Source organism: Erythrolamprus reginae, chromosome 6 (assembly GCF_031021105.1).
Source record: "Erythrolamprus reginae isolate rEryReg1 chromosome 6, rEryReg1.hap1, whole genome shotgun sequence".
Classification (NCBI taxonomy): domain Eukaryota; kingdom Metazoa; phylum Chordata; class Lepidosauria; order Squamata; family Dipsadidae; genus Erythrolamprus; species Erythrolamprus reginae.
The window spans coordinates 14134894-14154469 of record NC_091955.1 but is presented as its reverse complement, the minus strand read 5'-3'; the positions used below and the strand labels follow the sequence as shown (position 1 = coordinate 14154469).

Sequence of the window (19576 nt, the reverse complement as noted above, 5' to 3'; positions counted from 1 at the left end):
GATAGATAGATGGATGGATGGATGGATGGGTGGATGGATGGATGGATGGATGGATGGATGGATGGATAAATGGATAGATGATAGATAGATAGATAGATAGATAGATAGATAGATAAATGGATAGATGATAGATAGATAGATAGATAGATAGATGGATAGATAATAGATAGATAGATAGATAGATAGATAAATGGATAGATGATAGATAGATAGATAGATAGATAGATAAATGGATAGATTATAGATAGATAGATAGATAGACAGATAGATAGATAAATGGATAGATGATAGATAGATAGATAGATAGATAGATAGATAGATAGATAGATAAATGGATAGATGATAGATAGATAGATAGATAGATAGATAGATAGATAGATAGATAGATAGATAGATGATAGATAAACAAACAAACAAACAAACAAACAGACAGACATCTTGGACTTTTTACACACACACATATACACACACAAACACACACACAAGCACACACACCATACATCATGGATGTCGCTGCCCGATAGCAATTTACGAAGCAAAGAGGAAAGGGGGGAAAATCTTTCTGCATGATAAAATTATAGAATTCTTTATTTATGAATCCACTGTATTTTTCAGCTGCCCTGTAACACTTGCTCTCTGCGTAGATTACATGGGTGGGGGGGAAACGTTACGGAGTGCACTAGACTCATATACTTGTTGCTTTTAAAACCTTGAAAGCTCTCCAGTAGCTTTCGACTGATCCAACTTGCAAAAAAAAAAAGAAAAAAGAAAGAAAAATATGCTGCTCTAAGTAGACCTTTGCCCTAACCCAGCATTCTCTGAGGCTAACATCCCAATGAAGGGTGCCCTTTATTTATTGGTTGAGTTTTTAAATATGATACACATAACAAATATGGTATTATGTCCAGCCAGGAATAAAATAAATGCAGAAAGCACTTCTAGCTAGATTCTTTGTATGATACACATGCATTTTCACTTGGCGGCTTTATAAATAAAAGTCAAACGTGAGGTCGCACTTTCCCATCTTCTGCTTGTACACTAAGTCGAATTTCTCATTCATGGAGACAGTGAAGATATCTTTCCACAGCCCGATCCGTCCTGAAAGATTGGGGGGGGGGGGGGGGAGAAGGAAGGGAACAGAGGGAGGGGGAAATATGTTGATTATTATAAGATGCGTAAGACTTTTCAGAAGGACAAAACATCTACCACAAATCACCCTGCCAACTGCAGAATTCTTTTGGCCACTTTAAATCTGAAAGCGAAATCCCCAGTCCTGCAACAGCAGTGAAAAGTCTTAAAGAAATGTTTGCCATCAAGGATGCGGGAATTATTTATTTATCTAATTTATCTGTCTAATTTATCTGTCTATCTGTCTGTCTACCTATCTAATCTAATCTAATCTATCTATCTAATCTATCTATCTATCTATCTATCTATCTAATCTATCTATCTATCTATCTAATCTATCTATCATCTATCTATCTATCTATCTATTTAATCTATCTATCATCTATCTATCTATCTATCTATCTAATCTATCTATCATCTATCTATCTATCTATCAATCAATCTATCTATCTATCTAATCTATCTATATCTATCTATCTATCTATCTATCTAATCTATCTAATCTATCTATCATCTATCTATCATCTACCTATCTAATTTATTTTCTCAAGTACGTATTGGTAGTATACAAAGATATAACAATGTTTATATACATGATACTAGTAAGAGAGAAACATTAGAACAGGGGACGGAAGGCACTCTAGTGCACTTATGCACGCTCCTTACTGACCGCTTAGGAATTGGGTGAGGTCAACAGTGGATAGTCTAAGGCAGGGGTAGGCAAAATTGGCTCTTCTATGATTTGTGGACTTCAACTCCCAGAATTCCTGAGCCGTTCATGCTAGCTCAGGAATTCTGGGATTTGAAGTCCTAATAATAATAATAATAATAATAATAAATAATAATAATAATAATAATAATAATAATGATGATGATGTCATAGAAAAGCAACTTTGCCTACCCCTGGTCTAAGGGAAAAGTTGTGGGGGTTAGGTGATGATGCTACAGAGTCAAGTCGTGAATTCCATGCATCAAGTACTCGGTTGCTAAAGTCGTATTTCCTGCAGTCGAGTTTGCAGTGGTTTACTTTAAGTTTGTATCTGCTGTGTGCTCGTGTGTTGTTGTGGTTGAAGCTGAAGTAGTTGTTGACAGGGAGGATGTTGTAGCAGATGAATTTATGGGCTATGCTTAGGTCGTGTTTCAGGCGACGTAGTTCTAAGCTTTCTAAACCTAGGATTGTAAGTCTAGTTGCGTAAAGTATTGTTGTTGATTCTTTATCAACCAAAGAGTTGGACTTAAAACTTCATTCCACCCGGTTCTACCTAAACTGTAAAGGTCTGGTTGTTCTGCACCGCATTGCCTTCACCGTCTCTCCATCAATCCTTTCTCAGCATATTCCTCATCTACTGTGGTCCAGCTCCTTGCTTGTTGACATTTCTGAAAACTACGGAAGGAAAAGGCAAAGACACAACTTTTTTCACCCTGCTCCTCCAGAAACTATACTGCTGGAAGCTACAAGGCTGCATCTTAAATTTTCTGGTTAAGACAATAATAACAACAGAGGTCTTCTAGTCCAGGGGGATGCACTAGAAGACCTCTGTTGTTATTATTGTCTTAGGCAAGAAACCCTACACTACTTCAGACATATGGTTATCTAACATCTTCTTAAAAACTTCCAGTGTTGCAGCATTCACAACTTCTGGAGGCAAGCTGTTTCACTGATTAACTGTCTGGCTGTCAGGAAATTTCTCCTTAGTTCTAAGTTGCTTCTCTCCTTGTTTAGTTTCCACCTGTTGCTTCTTGTTCTACCCTCAGGTGCTTTGGAGAACAGGTTGACTCCCTCTTCTTTGTAGCAGCCCGAGGTATTGAATCACTGCTATTAATATTAACCACTCCAAACTTGACTGTAAAAAATATGACTTCAGTAACCGAGTTGTCGAAGCGTGGAACTCATTACCGGACTCCATAGTGTCATCCCCAAACCCCCAACACTTTACCCTTAGATTATCTACAGTGGACTTATCCAGATTCCTAAGAGGTCAGTAAGGGGCGAGTACAAGTGCACTAGAGTGCCTTCCGTCCCCTGTCCTATTACTCTCCTATATCTCCTATTCCTTTCTTCTATACCTATATCTCTTCTTTTGTTCTTTCATTGACATGTTCTATTACTATACCTTCTTTTCTATTATTTCTTAGATATATTTTACTATGAGTATCTCCTCTATAACCTTCATCATGCATTTTACTAGGTGTATATAGATATATACCCACTAAAACCCTCATTGTGTATTGGACAAATAAATAAATAAATAAATGAATAAAAAATGTGTCCCCTGGTCCTTCTTTTCATTAAACTAGCCATGCCCAGTTCCTGAAACCGTTCTTCATATGTTTTAGCTTCCAGTCCCCTAATCATCTTTGTCGCTCTTCTCTGCACTTTTTCTAGAGTCTCAACTTCTTTTTGCATCGTGGCGACCAAAATTGAATGCAGGATTCCAAGTGTGGCCTTACAAAATGCTATTAACACTTCCCGTTATCTTGATTCCATCCCTCTGTTAATGCAGCCTAGAACTGTGTTGGCTTTTTTGGCAGCTGCTGCACACGGCTGGCTCATATTTAAATGGTTGTCCACTAGGACTCCAAGATCCAAGATGAAGTACTGGGCCTGTGTACAGTTAAAACAGCAGTTGTGATTACAGCTGCCAACCCCAGGGACATCTGAAATGCACCAAGCCACTTATGGAACAGTACAGAGAGGGCCTGGGTGCTATTATGTAAACATCAGCCTAGCCTTGAGAAAGGAGGCGAGAGCGAGCAAGAACCCAAAGATGCCTTGATTTTTCTTGGGCATAAGACGAATAAGGTAAAAACTCTTATCAGGTTTTCAAGGTCCAGTTGAACAACAAAGCAGAGTTCCAGTGGTTCTTGTCTGCAAAGGATGAAAAACAACTTTCCCAAGAACTGGGACATCAATGGGCCTGGAGGTACCGTATTTTTCGGTTTATAAAACGCATCCTTTCCCTCCCCAAAAGAGGCTGATAATTAGGGTTCATCTTATACTCTGAATGTAGCTTTCCCCCCCCCAGCCCTAACTAGCTGCTTAACGATCTTCCCAGCTCTTACCTTGCAGGCTCTTTCATTGTTTCTCTCTGCAAAGAATGTTTTCCAAGCCCTAAGGCTTTGCAGGGTTTTTTTCCCCATTGCTCAAACTTGCTCCTATGAAGTTTCTTTCCAGCCGTAACCAGGTGCTAACAATGTTCCCAGCTTTTACCTGCTTGCAGGCTTTTTCACTGTTTCTCTCTGCAAAGAATGTTTTCCAAGCCTCAAGTTTTTGCAGGGTTTTTTTTCCATTGCTCAAACTTGCTCCTATGAAGTTTCTTTCCAGCCCTAACCAGGTGGTAGCAATGTTCCCAGCTCTTACCTGCTTGCAGGCTCTTTCACTGTTTCTCTCTGCAAAGAATGTTTTCCAAGCCCTAAGCCTTTGCAGGGTTTTTTCCCCATTGCTCAAACTTGCTCCTATGAAGTTTCTTTCCAGCCCTAACCAGGTGGTAGCAATGTTCCCAGCTCTTACCTGCTTGCAGGCTCTTTCACTGTTTCTCTCTGCAAAGAATGTTTTCCAAGCCCTAAGCCTTTGCAGGGTTTTTCCCCATTGCTCAGGCTGTTTCTTTCCAGGTGCTAATGATGTTACCAGCTCTTACTGGCTTGCAAGCTCTTTCATTGTTACTCTCTCAGAACAAAACTTTTTTTAAGCCCTTAACTAGGGGATAAAATAATGTGCTGAAGTTGACCAGACTAAGGACACTAGCCAGATGAATATCTGGCAAGCAGATTCTTTTCCCTATTTTCCTCCCCAAAAACTAAAGTGTGTCTTATACTCCGGTGCGTCTCATACTCTGAAAAATACGGTAAGTACCAAGACACCTGCTTTTTCCCTGTTTGCATCTTCTTTGATACCTGCTCTTAAATATAAAACCTACTAAACCACAGGCCATGCGCAGATATCAGAGCCAACTTTTGGATCTGATCTCCCACTTAAATCCCCCAAACATTCAGACCCCATTGTAATAGGCTGCAAATATAGTGTATGAGTTTACATTCTGGTAGCCATTTTTAGACAGCTGGCGGAAGAGTCACCCACCTGGGTTTCGTTCATGATTTGATTCATGAAACTGGTTTGGGAGGTTGAGTGGGAAGGAAGGTGAGCTAACCAAGAGCCCGTTACTTTCCCCAGCAACTGAGAGTGAACTTCTGGGCAAAGATCAATAAGCTAAAAGGGAAAACAAAATAAAAATGAACAAAAAACCAAAGCGAAATAAATAGGAAAATGTACACCGTGATAAACCAAATTAAATTAAGCTAAATTAAAAAGGTAAAATGCTCCACATGATTTTTTTTTTTTTTTAAAGCACGGAAAAACATTTAAAGAAACAGCAAGGGGAAGAAAAAAACACCTTGGTGTTCAGGATGCATTTGGAAAGAAAACAAGAAAAAAAATTGTAACAAATGTGAGATGGATGAACAAAATTATAAACGGGAAGGAAAAGTGCAGACAAAACAGGCAACATGCAAATAACCCTCCCTGTGGTTTCCCCAATCGAACGCATTATTTGCTTTTACACTGATTCCTATGGGAAAAATTGCTGCTTCTTACAAACTTTTCTACTTAAGAACTTGGTCACGGAACGAATTAAGTTCGCAAGTACTATTGCTATTAAGTGAATGTCACTGTTACAGTAGTACCTCTAGATACGAGCTGCTCCACATGCGAGTATTCCAAGTTACGAGCTGCAACGCGAGCGAAATTTCTGTTCGACACCCGAGCTCAAATTCAGGATACGAGCCGAGCTTCCACTAGGTGGCGCAAGAATCTCCTTGCTTCCGGTTATCTCGGCGCGAAAAACAAAGTCTAAAGGCATTTGTTCGAGATGCGAGTTGATCGACTTACGAGCTCGGGTCTGGAACGAATTAAACTCGTATGTCGAGGTACCACTGTATTTGTGCAATCCCATTCTTCCAAGTGGACGTTTATTTGCTAGAAGCAAATAACATGAAAAAATTGTGGTCGCGTGACCACGGGATATTATAACCAGTCATAAAAGTGAGCTGGTTGCTGAGGGCCTGAAATGTAGTTAATGTAATAGAGACTGGCACATTTTAAAATAGCCATAAAAGGCTTTTATGGGTCACAAAGCACCTGTTCAGGATTTATCCTAATTTCAAACAGCTGTTTAAGTAACTGGTTGTAAATTGAGAACTGCCTTTTTCATTAGGGCATCTTTTTCCTGATGTAGCCTACCTCAAACATGGACACAGTAGCAGTTCAGTGAATTTAAAAAAAAACACCAAAGCCCTCTGATCACATAAGAAGAGAAGAAACACCTTTAAAGTTTAGATGCAAATTTTGCCAGGCAGCATCCAAACATCCATGAGTTCGAGCTATGGACCTCTAACATAAAACCATTCAGCTGGTCATCTCCAGCCAAAGAAATTGCGTCATTGCTTCTCAGTCTTGGCAAACTTAAGACTTCAACTCCCAGAATTTTCCAGCCCAGTGATGGTGAAACTTTTTTTCCCTCAGGTGCCGAAAAAGCGTGGGCGTATGCTATCGCACATGTGTAAGTGCCCACACCTGTAATTCAACATGTTGGGAGGGCGAAAACAGCTTCTCCCACTGCCTGGGGGCCTCTGGAGGCCAGAAATGGCCTGTTTCCCAACTTCTAGTGGACCTAGTAGGCTCATGTTTTGCCCTCCCCAGGCTCCAAAGGCTTCCCTGGAGCCGGGGGAAGGTAAAAACGCCCTCCCCAATCTACCCCGGAAGCTCTCTGGAAGCCAAAAACACTGTCCCAGAGCCTCTGTGCAAGCCAAAAATCAGCTGGCCAGCTCACACATGCACGTTGGAGATGAGCTAAGGTAACAGCTTGTGTGCCAGCAGATATGGCTCCGCGTGCCACCTGTGGCACCGGTGCCATAGGTTCGGCATCACTGCCCTATCCAGTCCATGTCAGAAATAAGTTTATTTCCGGAGTAATATTACAATGCAAGTACAGTGATACCTAGTCTTACAAACCTAATTGGTTCTGGGACGAGGTTCTTAAGGTGAAAAGTTTGTAAGAAGAAACAAAGTTTCCCATAGGAATCAATGGAAAAGCGATTAATTCGTGCAAGCCCAAAATTCACCCCTTTTGCCAGCCGAAGGGCCCGTTTTTGCGCTGCTGGGATTCCCCTGAGGTTCCCCTCCATAGAAAACCCCACCTCCAGACTTCTGTGTTTTTGCGATGCTGCAGGGGAATCCCAGCATCGCAAAAACAAGCGCTTCGCTGGCAACGGAAGTCCGGAGGTGGGGTTTCCCATGGAGGGGAGCCTCAATGGAATCCCAGCAGCGCAAAAACGGTGCTTCGCTGGCAACGGGAGTCTGGAGGCGGGGCATCCCAGCGGCGGCGGTGGGTTTGTAAGGTGAAAATAGTTTGTAAGAAGAGGCAAAAAAATCTTAAACCCCGGGTTTGTATCTCGAAAAGTTTGTATGATGAGGCGTTTGTAAGATGAGGTATCACTGTAAATGGTTTGTAACCATGGGCAAGGCTAATGTAAGCCATGATCAGCATGTAATCATGGGTTTGCTAAATGTGCTGCAACCGATATACCGGTAATAGGAGTAACACCCTTGTACGGGTGTGGTTTGTTACAGTGGTTTGTTACAGAGTGGTTTTGTTATAGAGTGGTTTGTGCTGGATGGTTTGTTATAGTGGGTTGGTGCTTAGCGGGTTGTGGGTGGTGGAAGTGGTGAAAATAATAGTAGTGTATGATAGCATTGTGATAATTTATTTAGAGAAGCTTTTTGCTAAGAAGAAAAGGAAACTATATTTTTACAAGAAAGCCTGCAGCAGTATTTTCATTGAAGACTTCAATTAGGTATAGTGGTGAACTGTGGCTAGCTGTGGTTACCTTCTGTGTGTGCAAAACTCTCCCCTAAACAGTCCACACATCTTAAAAGCTGTGAAAGTTGTGAAACCCCTGGATTAATCTTCCCCTATCCCGTGGCAGCTTTAAGATTTATTGAGTTCTGGGACTTGAAGTCATGAAGTTGCTGAGGCTGGAAAGGAAACAAATCCATACGTTCACAGCTCTAAATTATAATTCTTCTGGTAGTAACCATGGCATCTTTTAAACCCTTCGAAATTAAACAAAAGCAATTTTAAGCCCACACGATTTACAGGAAGCTCCCGGACAATAGTTTGCCATGGTTAGGAAATGAATCTTTACCCCATTTACCCTCTAATTTTAATTTTTTTTTCAGTTTCACACTGATTGACTGAACCACGGTTCAGGTTTATAGCCCAATTCTTTGTATCCAAAATACTCTAACCCAAGGGTAGGCAAAGTTGGCTGTTCTATGAGATATGGACTTCAACTCCCAGAATTCCTGCGCTAGTATGCTTGGCTCAGGAATTCTGGGAGTTGAAGTCCACAAGTCATAGAAGAGCCAACTTTGCCTACCCCGGCTCTAACCAATTAGCATTGAAAAAGGACAATTGCTAAGCGTTACACTCTGGAAATAAAAGTGGATTACCATTACAACACATTCCACCTGTGCAAACGTTTGCAAAGGGCCTTGACACTTACCCCTGGCCACTGAAAGGGCATCAGCATTGCAGCACTGATCAATGAGCTGGTGACAATGTTCAACCATCGATTCCAACTGGGCTTTGTCGTAGGCGATGCCCAAGAACCTCGCTAGCTGTTCGACCAGGGTTGCGAGATCCTGTGAAAGAAGAGCACATTGACTTCCAGAGAAGAAATTACTGTATTTTTCAGAGTACAAGACGGACTGTTCCCTATTTTCCACTGAAGATGGAACCAGGGTGATTCACCTGCATTCATTTTTGGAATGTTGACTGCTAGTACATCATCATGGAAATTAATATGAAAATCAAAACGCAGTGATGAAGCCTCATTACTTTGTCATAATTTGTTCCTCAAATGATGATGTAGTTAACATGTGCAAATTGACTAACTTGCAAATCAGAAGAGGAGCCAAACGGCTGACCTTATAGAACCTCTATTCAAAGAAATACAAATAGAGTGGCACCTCTACCTAAGAATGCCTCTACTTATGAACTTTTCTAAGAACCAGGTGTTCAAGATTTTTTTGCTTCTCAAGAACCATTTTCCACTTACAAACCCGAACCTCCCAAACTGTAACCGGAAAAGGCAGAGAGAAGGCTCCTTGGGGCCTCTCTAGGAATCTCCTGGGAGGAAACAGGGCCTCTACCCTCCCTGTGGTTTCCCCAATGCTTTTACATTGATTCCTATGGGGGAAATTGCTTCTTCTTACACACCTTTCTACTTAAGAACCTAGTCACGGAATGAATTAAATTCATAAGTAGAGGTACCACTATATCTGGTTTTTAAACTCTAGGAACTTAAAAATAGCATGCACATAACTGCCATTTCATTGTGGAAGTAGAAGCTGAACAATATTTCTTTTTTAAAAAAAAAACCCTGCTCCTTGCTCCTTTTGTAATTCTGCATAGATAGAATTTTAAAGCTATTTTCTTCCATTTGCTGTACTTTAGTTTTGTAAACCAACCAAAGGCATTTTCACAAATTGCATGCAATCGCAATGATAACAAATCAAGATAGCCATTCATAAAGAGCAGATTAATATGGAAGAGAAGCATAACCCATTAGAACAATGGAACAAATCCTAAAAGCTAAAATCAAAATTAAAATGAAGGAAATTTTACTGTTAAAAGTTGAAAGCAAAAGGGGAGGATGATCAAATCATATGCTTCAATTGTTTTGTTACGACTTGCTAACTTATTTATTTTATTTTTATTTTTTTTGTTTTTTTATTTTATTTTTTTTATTCTTTTCTCCAATACAGACTTCTTGAGACAGATAAAGTCTGCGGGCAATACTTAAATCCTATTTTAGGCGCCGTAGGTCTGTCTGATAGCCCAGGAACAAAGAGCTTACCAAATTCCTGGCACAGAAAATAATAAAACATTGGATTGTAAATTATATTAACTATCTAAACTTGAATTCCAAGAGGGGAAAACCCTTCGCCCTTAACCCCCATCTCTGTCTCTTGCCAAGTTTGTGATCTTACTTCAAAGGAACTAAGGGAGAAAGAAAACACTTCTTGCTTAAATGTTGGGGGAAATGCTTTGATGTTTAGATAATTACCTTGTGCATATCTTCATATTTGAGAAAGAGCACATTGGAATCCATATGATGATGCCAAAATTCCTGGACATGTTCAAACCATGAGCCATAACCTACTATAGGGACAGAAAATACAATAGTTTATAATCAAGATTTTAAAAAAATATATTGTTGTCGTTGGGCAAACTTTCACTGGCATACAAAACTTATTATATTGCATTTATTTATTGCATAACATATATATATTACATTCAAAATATGAACTGGTGCATTCTGAGCAAAATCCAACTGAAGAAAATAGGTCCAACTGGCCTTACTCCTACAATGACAGTGTGGCAAGTTTACCTTGTATCTTTTTTAAAAAAAATAATTTTTATTGATTTATTTATATTAAAAACAAAAAACATAACATTGAAAATACAACATACTTATGTACAAAACAAAATGAAGCAAACAACAAAACAAAACAAAAAATCAATTGGTTAATCATTTGGTACATCTCCATCAAACACATCTTATAATAACTATATTCCATGGCTAATACAGACGGTAACATGAAAAAAAGAATAATTTCGGTTATTCACTCAATTCAGTATATTGTTGTGATTTCGACCGCTTTCAAACGATTATATGTATATTAAAACATTTCTAATATATCATGTCATTTATAATTTATCCCGAAAAATGTAATAATTATAAAAAAATTATTCCTCTTTGCATAAGTATTCATATTGCTTTATTTTGATTATAAAAGGCAGACCCCCCCTTTATTTGTGAACATTTTTTCAATTTATAGATAGTTTAGCTTGCAAAATGTGTTCAATTTTAGTAAAGTGGGTGTGGGATTGGTAGTTTGAACATTTCTGAATATAAGAAAAATATAAATGAACTGAAAGAAATGATTCTTATTGGTTTTTAAAAATCAGAAATAAGACCCCCCCCCCCCCTGGCTGCTTGCAACCATTTTCACTTTATATTTTTTTAGGCTACAAATCTCTAAGGAATTTCCCCCCAAAAGTTTGGATATACTAAATTGAACAATCCTGATCATAAGAAAAATAGAAATGAACTGAAAAAAATGATTCTTATTTGTTTATTTTGGCCACAAAAGCCCCCCCCCCTCGGCCTTTCACTTTTCACAAAAAAAGGGGGGGGCGCACATTTTATCAGCAAAATAAACCAATTAGCATCAATTTTTTCATTTAAATTTTCATTTCAATGTGTGCAGAAATGTTCAAACTTGTTTCCAAGTGAAAAAAGCTTTCAAATTGACGAAACATAAGCACTTCAAATGAAGAGTTTTCGGTCCGGGTCAGGGTGACTCGGGAACATAACATTAGGGAGGATTATTGAACAGAACAGCAGGGTTAAAACACTATTGCTTTAAGAGCTAATGTTACAGATTGCCATAAGAGAGAGCCAGAGGTGTGATTCTCTCTCTCTCTCTCTCAACTATTCTCTGCTATTTCTGTTTTGTCTTTGTGACTATGTGTTCAAATGATGTATTTGTAAGATGGACAAGTGAGCTTATAGAATATAATTCTTTATTGGCCAAGTGTGATTGGACACACGAGGAATTTGTCTTTGGTGCATACACTCTCAGTGTACATAAAAGAAAATATAGATTAGTCAAAAATCATAAGGTACAACTGCTTAATAATTGTCATAGGGCTCAAAGAAGCAATGAGGAACAATCAATATTAATAAAAATCTTAAGGATACAAGCAACCAGTTACAGTCATACAGTCACATGTGGGAGGAAATGAGTGATAGGAACGATGAGAAAAAACTAGTTGTAATAGTAGTGCAGACTTAGTAAATAGTTTGACAGTGTTGAAGGAATTAGTGGTTTAGCATAGTGATGTCATTCAGGGAAAAAACTGCTCTTGTGTCTAGTTGTCTTGGTGTGCAGTGCTCTGTAGCGACGTTTGGAGGGTAGGAGTTGAAACAGTTTATGTCCAGGATGCGAGGGGTCAGTAAATATTTTCCCCACCCTCTTTTTGACTCGTGCAGTATACAGGTCCTCAATGGAAGGCAGGTTGGCAGCAATTGTTTTTTCTGCAGTTCTGATGATCCTCTGAAGTCTGTGTTGGTCTTGTTGGGTTGCAGAACCAAACCAGACAGTTATAGAGGTGCAAATGACAGACTCAATGATTCCTCTGTAGAACTTTATCAACAGCTCCTTGGGCAGTCTGAGCTTCCTGAGTTGGCATAGAAGGAACATTCTTTGTTGTGCTTTTTTGATGTTAGGTGACCATTTTAGGTCTTGAGATATGATAGAAGAGTATTGTATATGTACTAAGAGTTATTGACTGATTTAATTGTGTATGACTAGGGTTGTTCTTGACTAAAATATCTGTAAAAGCAAATAATATTTTATACACTAAATGTAACTGGATTGTATTACTGAATTATTACTTGTATCTCTGAGCTATCTATCTGTTCTGTCGGGCTCTCTGGTAGACTCCTCCCAAAAATTCACAGGTACAAATTTCAGACACACACACGTTTGAAAATTCAAAACAATGTTCTTTATAATGAAAATTCACTTAAACCAAGCCCTCTTTTGGTATAGCCAAGAGCACTCGTCTTCAAACAAACTGGGAATTTGTACAAGTCCCTTATCAGTTCTGTGATACTTAGATTGCAGCTGCGAGGCAATTCACAGTCCTTCTTTCACAAAGTGAAACACACTTTGCTCTGGTTTAGTTTCAAAGCGGGGAAAAATCAGCACACAAAAGGTCAAAGTCAGTAAAGCAGTCACGAAACACAACGATCAGATAACCCTCCACAATGGCCAAACCCACAGGCTGCTCTTTATAGCAACCTCACTAATTACCACAGCCCCACCCAACCACAGGTGGCCTCATTTTCTTTGATAATAATCTCTCAGTTGTTGTTGCCTATGCATCGCTCTCCGCATGCATGGCTGTATCATTAACTCTTGTTCTGAATCCAAGGAGGAGCTAGATAATTGATCTCCTTCTGAGCTGTCTGCCACACTCTCCTCCCTGTCACTCATGTCTTCTTGGTCAGAGGAGCCTTCATCAGCAGATTCCACGGGGGGGGGGTGGGCAAAACAGGCCTGCAGCATGTGGATGTCTCCCCCACATCCACCGTCCTTGGGGCAGGAGCTGGACCAGAGCTAACCACAACACTATCAGCTGGATATCTGCTAAGCCTCCACGTTTCTTCCGTGTACGTGTATCTTTGACTACTCAGAGATTACTCTGCACATTCCTTAACAAGGTCTTCAGTCCAGGTCAAGATTGGGCGAAGCAGACTTTATCTGTCTCAGGAAGTCTACATTTTTCCTACCATTCTGAAAGACCTTCAGAAGAAAAGTGGACCATCCAGACTTTCTTCCTCAAGGCAAAGTCTTCTGTCCAAGTCAAGTTTGGGCGAAGCAGATTTTTTTAGGGGTGTCTCAAGGGAGTCTGCCTGCCATTGGGCAAACAAGCTGCTAATTTGCAGTGGAGGAAGTTATCTGGAACAAGAGAGGACCTTGCCGGAGTCTTTCCTGCTCAGATCTATTGCTTGATCAATAGAGGTTCATGCGTGTTGTGGTTCAGCCTGAGGCTGCTCAGGGACCGGCTGTGTCTCTGCTGGCTCCATGCCCGGAGGAGGATGACAGCGAAGAGGAGGGGGCTGAACAGTCGGACAGGGGAGAGGAAAGTCAGGAATGGGACGAAGGAGAACAGCATGAGAGCCCGGGGGGGGGGGGGGGGCTCTCCCCAGCCAGTAGCTTGGAGTGATTAGGTGATGAAGCACCAGCCGTCATTGACATGCGACAGAGACAGTCAGATCAAAGAAAGGAGCAATTAAAGAAGTATTATCAGCACTGAATTAGGAACAGCTGGGCTTGGGTGTGGTCCTCCTTAGCAGGGTTTAAAAGGCAGGCAAGCCCTTGAAGCCATGTGGAGTGTTATCAGTTGGAGTTACAGTGTTCTGCTTTGTTCTCGGCGTCTCTGTTCCTGGCTTGTGGCCCAGCAGTTTGGAAGACACGTGGGAGGTGTAGGCCTGCTGTCTACAGCCTCGTCTTGGCAGCAAGAATCCTGTATTGCTGCATGGACTTTTGCCTTCGTGGATATATTTGAAGATACAGCGTTTTCCTGTTTGTAAGGACATTTTCTGTTACCTGTGTTTTTCTTGAATTTTATAAACTGCCTTTCAGTGTTCCCTCTAATTTTTGGGGGGGTGGGCGGAAAAGTATAGTGTCTGAGCGGCAGTCCCTTCCGGACTGAGCGGCACAGAAATATTAAATAAATAAATAAATAATAAATAAATAAATAAATAAAAACAAACAAACAAACAAAAAACCCACCCTGTTTTGCCTCAGAAAATTTCAAAATAAAATACTGTACTGTGTGTCTATAACAGTGAGCTCATAATAGGGCAACTCTATCCATATCAAAATGCCACTTAAATAGTTGAGCTAGTTTCAAACTAGATTTTGATTTTCTTTCTCTCTTCCTTACTCCCATTCTTTTTCTTTCTCTTTTCCTTCCTCTCTTTTTTCTATCTGTTTCTCTCTCTTCCTCTCTTCCTCTCTCTCTCCTTCCCTCTCACTCTTTCCCTCTCGGCTTCTGGGCAGGTTTGGAAAACTCTGAGTTGATGATGATTTTTAAGTGAGCGATTGCTCACTGCTCAGCTTAGAGGGAACTATGCTGCCTTTGCCTTTTACCGGTGTGTTTGGCTTCTCTTTTTGGGTTGGTATTGGCTTCCGGAGTGACCCAGACAGAACAATGCGGTGAGAGGCTTCCCTGCATGAGATAACTGTGGCAACACAATGAGGAAACAGTGGTTGCCATTAAGCATTATGTTCTCAGAGGTACCTGAAGAAGGAATTAAAGTCTGTCGGATGTAGCCATAATGCCACAATCACAGCTTCCCCTCCTCTACATTTGTGAGTCATAAAAAACCATCGGGGTTTTTGCAAATCTTCTTCCTTTCTTCTCTTTTTATGATCAGACAAATCCAGCCTCTCCACTCATGTCTTTTCCATCTTTCATTAGTGCTTGTTTTAATGTAATGGTCATATTCAAATAAGAGGATAATTTGGACTTCTCTGGATGACAGGGAGTGTGCCATAGAAACGGCAGGAGACTTCATGCACGCATCCTGACTGAGCGGATGAGTGTGTCCACATGTGCTCCATTGGCGTGAGCGGCAGGCACGTGTGCACGCCGCTCGCGGAAATAGAGCTGCGTGCACGCTTGCTAGCGGCTTGCGCAAACCCTCCCATTCTTTACCTTGCCGGTCTGCAAAGCCAGAAATGTTGGAGAACTCTGCCTTAGATCTAGGAGTTGAAGTTTGCCGAATGAAAAAGTTGCTGGGGTTGAGAGAGGCTGCCTTAGATGGCAAGTTAATACCCCGAGCCTAAGGGGACCAGATTTTAATATTGGTAAAGCGAGGCATCATTGACGGGGAGGGGGTGGTGGTCCTTGATTCTTGAGCCATCCAGAGCAAATAAAGCGTTTCCTTTCTCTCGGGGGTGGAAGAGGTTTATTCCCTCTCCCAGCACCCAGAGAAAGGAAGTACTGTATAGTAGTAGTTACAAACTTAGAAACATAGAAGACTGACGGCAGAAAAAGACCTCACGGTCCATCTAGTCTGCCCTTTTACTATTTCCTGTATTTTATCTTACAATGGATATATGTTTATCCCAGGCATGTTTAAATTCAGTTACTGTGGATTTCCCAACCACGTCTGCTGGATGTTTGTTCCAAGGATCTACTACTCTTTCAGTAAAATAATATTTTCTCATGTTGCCTTTGATCTTTCCCCCAACTAACTTCAGATTGTGTCCCCTTGTTCTTGTGTTCACTTTCCGGTTAAAAACTTAATTCGTTCCGTGACCAGGTTCTTAAGTAGAAAGGTTTGTAAGAAGAAGCAATTTTTCCCATAGGAGTCAATGTAAAAGCAAATAATGCGTGCCATTGGGGAAACCACAGGGAGGGTGGAGGCCCTGTTTCCTCCCAGGAGATTCCTAGAGAGGCCCCACGGAGGCTTCTCCCCACCTTTTCCGGCCCTGCTTCCTCCCAGGAGATTCCTAGAGAGGCCCCACGGAGGCTTCTCCCCGCCTTTTCCGGCCCCGTTTCCTCCCAGGAGATTCCTAGAGAGGCCCCACGGAGGCTTCTCCCCACCTTTTCCGGCCATGTTTCCTCCCAGGAGATTCGTAGAGAGGCCCCACGGAGGCTTCTCCCCACCTTTTCCGGCCATGTTTCCTCCCAGGAGATTCCTAGAGAGGCCCCACGGAGGCTTCTCCCCACCTTTTCCGGCCATGTTTCCTCCCAGGAGATTCCTAGAGAGGCCCCACGGAGGCTTCTCCCCGCCTTTTCCGGCCCCGTTTCCTCCCAGGAGATTCCTAGAGAGGCCCCACGGAGGCTTCTCCCCACCTTTTCCGGCCATGTTTCCTCCCAGGAGATTCGTAGAGAGGCCCCACGGAGGCTTCTCCCCACCTTTTCCGGCCATGTTTCCTCCCAGGAGATTACTAGAGAGACCCCATGGGGGCTTCTCGCCGCCTTTTCTGGCCCTGTTTCCTCCCAGGAGATTCCTAGAGAGGCCCCACGGAGGCTTGTCCTTGCCTTTTCCGCTTACAGTTTCGGAGACTCGGGTTTGTAAGTGGGAAATGGCTCTTGAGAAGAGGCAAAAAACCACCTTGAACACCCGGTTCTTATCTAGAAAAGTTTGTAAGCAGAAGCATTCCTAGGTAGAGGTACCACTGTACTTTATTCTCTCTGGATTGTCCAGAGCGAATAAAGCGCTTCCTTTCTCTCGGCGATGGGAGAAGTTCCCTAGCTTGTCGTGCATTCTTTCTAAAAATCAGGACTTCTTAAAAACACTGCGGGATGCGGGATAAATTGTTAAAAATCGGGACTGTCCCGCCAATAGCAGGACGCATGGTCACCTTACCCAAGCCACATGCCCTATGGTTCCTGCACGATGCAAAACAGAGCGAAAGATACTGCTTAACAAAACAGACGGGAAATCCTTACACTTGTCGTTCATAAACCTCCGACAGAACTCCTGGAATGTTCCTCTATAGCTCATAGTCCGCAGGGAGCGATGAAACTGATAATACGAGACGACCAGGTCTTTGGGGTTGCGAGCCATGTATATGATCTAGGAAGAGGAAAAGCCATTCATTGGGTGGAATGCTCCCTCCATCCCCCAACTCCCTGGGTCAGAAAACACAGGTGGCCCATGAAAGCTACCTTGGATTCGCCGCTATGCAGGTCAGAAGGCAAGAAGCGGTACGGCAGGTGGCTTTTGATCAGGCGAGGAGATGTCAGTTCCTGTAACGTGCAGGGAAGAACGTGAAGGCTCAGGGCTGACAAAAGCCAGCATAATAAATATTCAAACATGTCCCCCCCCCCCAAAAAAAAATCATAAAACAGTAAGAGGTAAAAAGGAATTAGGGTCACTCTTTGTCAAGTGGACCAGATGTCCACTTGACTGATTTTTGCAGCCTTATTAGAAAAGAAACCATCCCAAAAACACCATATATGACAGAAAAAAACACAGAGCTCTGTTTCACCACCTTCAATCATCTTCATTAGAAAGAACAAGATTTTTTCTATCTCTCTGTTTTCTCACCTTCAATCATCTTATTTATTTATTTATTTTATTTATTTATTTTTATTTTTATTTTTATTTTTATTTTTATTTTTATTTTTATTTTTATTTTTATTTTTATTTTTATTTTTATTTTTATTTTTATTATTATTATTATTATTATTATTATTATTATTAATTGGATTTGTATGCCGCCCCTCTCCGGAGACTTGGGGCGGCTTATAACAGCAGTAAAACAGTACAACAAAATCCAATACTAAAAAAACAGTTAAAAACCCATTATATAAAAACCAATCATACATACAAACATACCATACATAAAATTGTGAAGGCCTAGGGGGAAAGTGTATCTTAGTTCCCCCATGCCTGGCGGCAGAGGTGGGTTTTAAGCAGCTTACGAAAGGCAAGGAGGGTGGGGGCAATGTATTTATTTACTTACTTACTTACTTACTTACTTACTTACTTACTTACTTACTTACGTACGTACGTACGTACTTACTAGATTTGTATGCTGCCCCTCTCCGTAGACTCGTGGCGGCTAACAACAATAATGAACAACATATAGCAAATCTAATATTTAAAATAATTAAAAGACCCTTATTTAAAAACCAAACATACACACAAACATACCATGCATAAATTGTATAGGCCTAGGGGGAAGGGAATATCTCAATTCCCCCATGCCTGACGACAGAGGTGGGTTTTAAGGAGCTTACGAAAGACGAGGAGGGTGGGGACAATTCTGATCTCTGGGGGGAGTTGGTTCCAGAGAGTCGGGGCCGCCACAGAGAAGGCTCTTCCCCTGGGTCCCGCCAAACGACATTGTTTTGTTGACGGGACCCGGAGAAGGCCCACTCTGTGGGACCTAACTGGTCGTTGGGATTCATGCGGCAGAAGGTGGTCCCGGAGATAATCTGGTCCGGTGCCATGAAGGGCTTTATAGGTCATAACCAACACTTTGAATTGTGACCGGAAACTGATCGGCAACCAATGCAGACTGCGGAGTGTTGGTGTAACATGGGCATATTTGGGGAAGCCCATGATTGCTCTCGCAGCTGCATTCTGCACGATCTGAAGTTTCCGAACACTTTTCAAAGGTAGCCCCATGTAGAGAGCATTACAGTAGTTGAGCATCGAGGTGATGAGGGCATGAGTGACTGTGAGCAGTGACTCCCGGTCCAAATAGGGCTGCAACTGGTGCACAAGGCAAACCTGGGCAAATCTTCATTTTTATTTCACTTCATTTTTTTTTCTATCATATATGGTGTTTTTGTGATGGTTTCTTTTCAAATAAGGCTTCAATTTCACCTGGTCCACTTGACAAAGAATGACCTGTTAACAAAAAACAGATTATGCTTTTTCTTAGTGGAGGAACTATGTGTATCTGAGGGGCTAAAAGGTCTAAGCCAGGAATGTCAAACTCAAGGCCTGCAGGCAGTGATGAGCTGCCCCCCCCATGGGGGGGAGGGTAGTAAGTTTATGCACTATTTATTGAATACTTAATAGATATTTAATTGCCCTTCCTTCTCTAATACCTTAGTATGATCCTTAATTACTTTTTAAAACAAGAAATAATTAAATAGTATGTTTTCCCAATAAATCTTTTAATCATCTTAATCATTATCTAGAACTGAACTTTTATAGCAATTAAAGAAAATTGAGCTACTTGCCTAATCTGTTATCATACTGAACCTTGTGGGTTCAGTACAAAACCTTAAAATGTTACTGTGCTCCTCAAATAATGCTGTCTATCATTTGTCCTTTT

General features: G+C 41.2%; 1 protein-coding gene across 2 annotated transcripts in view; it reads right to left on the bottom strand.

Moving 5' to 3' along the window:
- Positions 1 to 559: 559 nt before the first annotated feature.
- SULT4A1 (sulfotransferase family 4A member 1) overlaps positions 560 to 19576 on the bottom strand; it is a 36650-nt gene continuing 17633 nt past the window's right edge. Inside the window, exons 3-8 of one of the 2 annotated variants that reach the window (XR_011559445.1) lie at positions 17451 to 17531; positions 17232 to 17358; positions 10255 to 10349; positions 8689 to 8827; positions 5207 to 5335; positions 560 to 1098 (exon numbers count right to left, since the gene is read on the bottom strand). Coding sequence is in view for 1 of the 2 variants with exons in the window: in XM_070755293.1 (XP_070611394.1) it covers positions 986 to 1098; positions 8689 to 8827; positions 10255 to 10349; positions 17232 to 17358; positions 17451 to 17531 (555 nt within the window). In the remaining variant the exon portion in view is untranslated. The remainder of the gene's footprint in view (positions 1099 to 5206; positions 5336 to 8688; positions 8828 to 10254; positions 10350 to 17231; positions 17359 to 17450; positions 17532 to 19576) is intronic. The other variant, XM_070755293.1, reaches the window with a different exon arrangement.